This window comes from Maniola jurtina, chromosome 5 (genome assembly GCF_905333055.1).
Source record: "Maniola jurtina chromosome 5, ilManJurt1.1, whole genome shotgun sequence".
NCBI classification, from domain to species: Eukaryota; Metazoa; Arthropoda; class Insecta; order Lepidoptera; family Nymphalidae; genus Maniola; species Maniola jurtina.
In genome coordinates this window covers 2,937,145-2,943,144 of record NC_060033.1, presented here as the reverse complement: position 1 = coordinate 2,943,144, position 6,000 = coordinate 2,937,145, and the positions used below count along the sequence as shown (strand labels likewise).

Genomic DNA, 6,000 nt, shown 5'->3' with positions numbered 1-6,000 from the left:
CTCATTCGGAACGCTTATCACGCGCAATTCCGACTGCGCCTATTGTACTAATGATCTTATCCATTAGTGTTCAGACATTTTATCTCGTGAGTTTAATGGCCAACCCACGTGTCACTGTAATTAAAGGGCGTCCTATTTCTATTACATTATCATAACAATCATGGTTTATTATTTAAGGTCATCATGATTACCGACCCACTACTGACAACGGGTCTTCTCTCAGAATGAGAAGGGTTTGGACATGTCACGCTGGCCAAGTGCAGATTGGCAGACTTTACACACCTTTGAGAACATTTTGGAGAACTCTCAAGCATGCAGGTTTCCTCACGACGTTTTCCTTTGCAATTAACTCCGAACAATTGGAGGTCCGAAAAGGTAGAGCCTGGAATTGAAACCCCATACCTCCGGCATATGAGACCAACGTCTCAACCCCTACGCTTGGTAAGGATTGCTAATCCTTACCTCATAACAGCTCAAATACAGTCCCGTGCATTACTGGAGTGAGTGCAAGTCAAATTCACGCTCCTTTATCATTTACATTATTCTTCGATTGTGCTAATGTTTTACGTTTGATAAATTATATAAACTTGTGCAACGGAAAGTCTGAAATTGAGAAAATTTAGAACGACTTCTAGGCAAACCGAATGTGGTGGGAAGTAACTGGTTGAAAAGCACGGAAGACTTAATATAAAAGACACCCTCGGAAAGACGTATATCCATCAGTAGACGCAATAAAACAGACCCTCGGAAAGAACTAAGTATGTCCATTAGTGGACGCAAAAATATGCTAATGGTGTTGGCAAGGTACCATGTTGACGTTATGTTGAATTATTAATAAAAATACCAATAAATCAATGAATATTGAATGTAGAATTTATAAAATGTGACAAAAAAACTCAATTAGTGTAATAAAAAGTGTACGTGTTAACGGTGACGTGGTAACGTGAATAAAATAACTATAAAATGTCGATATTTGGATTTCAGCTGTTTTAGGTAAATATTCTACTGATGGACTCTCAGAATAAACGGGGCGCTTCTGTTGAAGGAAAAAGGTGTCAAAAATGGCATGCCATTCCGCGAGAATTTTTGTGTTTTTGCAATGAAAAGTAGCTTATATATGTCATTCTCTAGGCCTTTAGACATATTTATGCACAAAATCATGTCGATCTGTTGCTCTGTGTAGCGTTGTTGGGTCTTTCACGTATTATTTTATGATATTAATAGGGATATCCTTTTTTAAATACTCTTAAGTACAGGTTTTTTATCTTTAAAGTAGGTACCTTCTAGTTTTTGACGACCTCCCTGGCGTAGTGGTAAGCGCTGTGGGAGGACCTGGGTTCGATTCGCGGCAGGGTTTGGAATTTTATAATTTCTAATAATGTAATAAATAATATTAATAGTGTAGTGTTCGTAGCAACTAATAATGTTGCACAATGCAGGTACTTGTGCATTTCTTAATAAATAGTCAGTTAGCATCCAGCCGTTGTTTCATTACATTCCACTGGCGACGAGTTTGTGTATTTTATATAATTTACCACGTGTTTTAAAGTGAAGATTGCAAAAATACAATGCCTATAGGTAAATTAGAACCATTTGACTTAAATTCCAAGCAGTGGCCCGCGTATATAAGGCGAGTTAAGCAGTATATTCTTTTAAACGAAGTGAAAGATGAATTACAAGTGCCATTGTTAATTACTATCGTGGGTGAAGCGACGTACATTTTGATGTGCGATTTATGTTCGCCGGCGCATCCTGAATCGAAAAGTTTCGACGAATTAGTGAAATTGGTTTCGGAACACTTAGAGCCAAAACGTTCCGAAATAGCCGAGCGCCATGTTTTTCGCTTACGTCGTCAACGTCCAGGCGAGTCCCTCACGGAATACCTACACAACTTAAAACATCTGGCAACAACTTGCAATTTTGGAACGATGTTAGAGGAAAATTTAAGAGATCAGTTCGTATCAGGGTTGGCAAACGAACTGATGCGGTCTAGAATATTCGCCGAAAAAGACATCAAATACAAGGAGGCTGTGGAGCTAGCTCTTGCGTTGGAGGCTGCAGAAAAGCATGCGGAGGTGAGCGGGTCTACGATGACTTCGACATCGACCTCGAGTGCAGGCGGCGAGGCAGGCGAGGGCCTGCATCATGCGAGCGGGCGGCGCGGCACGGCGCGCGCGCCGTCGAGCGCGGCTGGCGGGCGCGGCGAGCGCGGCGGGCGCGGCGCGTCGGGACCGGCGGAGTCGAGCGCTGCTGGCGGGCGCGGCGAGCGCGGCGGCCGCGGCGCGTCGGGACCGGCGGAGTCGGGTGCGGCTGTGCGGTGCTGGCGCTGCGGAAAGCCGCATCGGGCAAACAAGTGCAAATATGTGCAATTTAATTGTGATAAGTGCCTCCGCCGCGGGCACCTAAAAATAATGTGTGATGAAGTGCGTAATTACGAGTCTAATGTGCGTAATAATTATGTGCTGGATGGAAGTGTCTCGGAGGAAGACGACTTCTTTAACCTCGAACTGGCAGCCAAAGGTAACGGACCATATTTTCTTAAAGTGCAAATAGACGAGCATCTTTTGGAATGTGAAATTGATACGGGTAGTCGTATTTCGGCGATTAGTGATCAACTTTTTTATAAACTTTTTTCTCATAAAAAACTAATCTCCGATAATTTAATATTACGTTGTTATTCGGGTACACAGATCGAGTCGTTGGGGTATGTGCATGTAGATGTCACGGTTGGGGAAGTGCGTGTACCTAACTTGACATTATATGTAATACAAAACGGTTCTCGACCTTTGCTGGGCCGAGATTGGCTTCGAGCTTTAGACGTTAGACAAATCACATTAAAAGAGATAGCCGACGATCGATTTGTGGACCGGTTAACCGCCGAATTTCCAGAAGTATTTACGGATACGTTAGGCACTTGTAAGAAGACCATTCAATTACAGCTCACGGACCAGGAACCCGTGTATGTGAAAGCCCGACCGGTGCCGCTCGCGCTGCGCGGCCGGGTGCAGGCCGAGCTCGAGCGACTCGAGCGCGAGGGGTACATGTACCGCGTGGACCACTCGGAGTACGGCACGCCGATCGTACCGGTTGTAAAAGCGTGCGGTGAAATACGAATATGCGGAGACTATAAAGTCACAATTAACCCGAAATTAAAACGTGATTTTTATCCTTTGCCTCGAATTGAGGAACTATTTGCTTCATTGAGTTGGGGGGAAGAGTTTTCGAAAATAGACTTAAAGCATTCATATCAACAGGTTATGTTATCCGAGGACTCGCAAGCCTATACCGCTATTACCACGCATATAGGTACTTTCGTATACCGCCGCACGCCATTCGGGTTATCATGCATTCCTGAAAAATTCCAAAAATTAATGGAGGAAACATTACGAGGGATTCCTGGAACGGTAGTATTTTTAGATGACATTTGTGTGACGGGCTCAAACAGACAAACACACCTAGCCAATTTACGAGCGGTACTTGAACGGTTGCGGTCGATGGGTTTTACTGTTAAGTTAAGTAAATGTAGTTTTCTGAAACCTAGTGTGAAGTATTTAGGCTTCATTATCGATAAATCAGGGTTGCACCCTGATCCGAATAAAATAGAAGCTATACACGACGCACCACGCCCCGAAAACGTGACACAATTAAAAAGTTTCCTTGGATTATTGAACTACTATGGGAAATTTATACCGAACCTCAGTACATTATTATTTCCGTTACACGCGTTACTGAAAAAGGATGTAACTTGGAAATGGAATTCACGTTGCGAGGCCGCGTTTTCGGGGGCCAAGAGCGCACTGTTGGGTGATAAGGTGTTAGCTCACTATGAAGAGGGTCGGCCGTTGGTACTGTCCGTGGACAGCAGCGCGTATGGCTTGGGCGCTGTGCTCGCGCACCGTTATCCGGACGGCAGTGAACGCCCTGTTAGCTGTGTTTCGCGAACATTAAATGATTCCGAAAAAAATTATAGCCAACTTGATAAAGAGGCACTAGCTATTTTCTTTGGCATTACAAAACATCACCAGTATATATTCGGTAGACAGTTTATATTGCGCACAGACCACCAGCCCTTAAGCTTCATTTTCGGAAAGAAATGTGGAATCCCCCAGACGGCCGCCAGCCGTTTGCAGCGGTGGGCTGCGCGTTTGTCGGCGTATGACTTCACGGTGGAGTACGTGCGTTCCTCGGACAACGGCCCGGCCGATGCTTTGTCCCGCCTGCCATTGCCGTGCCGACGGGCGACCCCTTCGGAGTGCGTAAGCTATGTTCAACTTATCGAAGAGAACTTGCCGATTAGTTTTAAAGACGTTAGTAAGGAGACAAAGAAAGACCCCTTATTAAGTAAAATAGTCGGCTTTGTGATGTTTGGTTGGCCGTCGTCAGTAGCGGGCGGCGAGGAGGAAAAAGCTTATTTTGCGAGGCGAAATGAGATAGTTTTAGAACTGGGTTGTTTAATTTATAAATATCGAATTATAGTTCCGCCATCATTGCGTAAAGCCGTGTTAAAGGAAATACATGAAGGCCATCTGGGCATTAATAAAATGAAAAATGTGTCTCGTAGCTATGTCTATTGGCCTAGTTTAGATCGCGATATCGAGGACTTGTGTCGAGAATGTGAAGCGTGTCGGATAGTCCGCGACTCCCCACCCCGCGCCACACTTCATCCCTGGGAGTACCCACTTTGCCCGTGGCAACGCGTGCACGCCGATTTTGCGGAATGTGCAGGTAAGAAATATTTGATCGTCTTAGATGCTCATTCAAAGTGGGTAGAAGTGATCAGTATGACACGTACGGATGCGGAGTCGACGATTTTGGCCTTTCAGACATTATTTGCTAGATTTGGTCAGCCCGCCCAGCTCGTAACTGACAACGGCCCGCCTTTCAGCGCCTTAGATTTTAAGAATTTCTGTGCTAATAACGGTATTAAGAGTGTAACGACGGCACCGTATCGACCGCAGGGTAACGGTGCGGCTGAAAATATGGTGAAAACCGTTAAAAAAGTAATCAAACGCGCTTTATTTGTCAAAGAAAATGTGTCAGCTGCCCTAAATAAATTTTTATTTCAATATAGAAACTGTGAACATGCCACGACCGGTGTGTCCCCTGCAGTACTGATGCTAGGCCGGCGATTGCGGGGGCGACTGGACGCATTGCGTCCCGACGTATCTTTGGTCGTGCGCTCGGCACAAGAGCGCCAGATTAATCAGAAAGGGGGAATGCAGAGACAAGTGGGTATAGGAGATACAGTTATGGCGCGAGATTACTCCTCTAAAGGGAATAAATGGACAGAAGGAGTAGTAGTAAGTCAGACGGGACCGGTGTCTTATAAAGTGGATATGGGAAAGGGGGTAGAATGGCGTAGGCATCGAGATCAGGTAATTAAAGTAAATAAAAAAAATCGTTATTCTCTCGCGCGAACTAGCACCCTCGGGCAGGAAGCGGAGCAGAAGGGAGAGAAGGATGATGAAAGAGTAGCGGTGGATAGCGATGCCGACGTTACATTCGAAGACGCGGTCGGGTCGCCTGGGGGCGAGGGTGCAACGCAGGCGCCGGAAGATGTGCACTCTCCAACACCGCCGCCCCCAGGCGCGTCCGCTAGAGCTTTGCGAGCATATCATCGTAAGAAGAAGGTCTAGTTTAATAACTATGTGATAACTATGTTCTATTGGGTTTAAAAAGGGGGGAAAAGTGTAGTGTTCGTAGCAACTAATAATGTTGCACAATGCAGGTACTTGTGCATTTCTTAATAAATAGTCAGTTAGCATCCAGCCGTTGTTTCATTACATTCCAAATAGAATGTAAATTTAATTGTACTTAGTTATTAATCTTTTGTGGAAATAAATTATTTGTATTTGTTTGTTTGTTTATAATGTCTGATCTGGTCTGGTGGGAGGTTTCGGCCGTGGCTAGTTACCACCTTACCGGCAAAGCCGTGCCGCCAAGCGATTTAGCTTTCCGGTACGATGCCGTGTAGGAATCAAAGGTTAAATAATAAACTGT

The 6,000-nt window shown here is 45.0% G+C and overlaps 1 protein-coding gene across 1 annotated transcript; it reads left to right on the top strand.

Annotated features, from left to right (window-relative positions):
* Positions 1–1,462: 1,462 nt before the first annotated feature.
* LOC123865754 (uncharacterized protein K02A2.6-like) lies at positions 1,463–5,636 on the top strand. Its single transcript, XM_045906973.1, has one exon. It carries the CDS (start codon positions 1,569–1,571, stop codon positions 5,634–5,636), a length of 4,068 nt encoding a protein of 1,355 aa, XP_045762929.1. The 5' UTR covers positions 1,463–1,568.
* Positions 5,637–6,000: the final 364 nt, after the last annotated feature.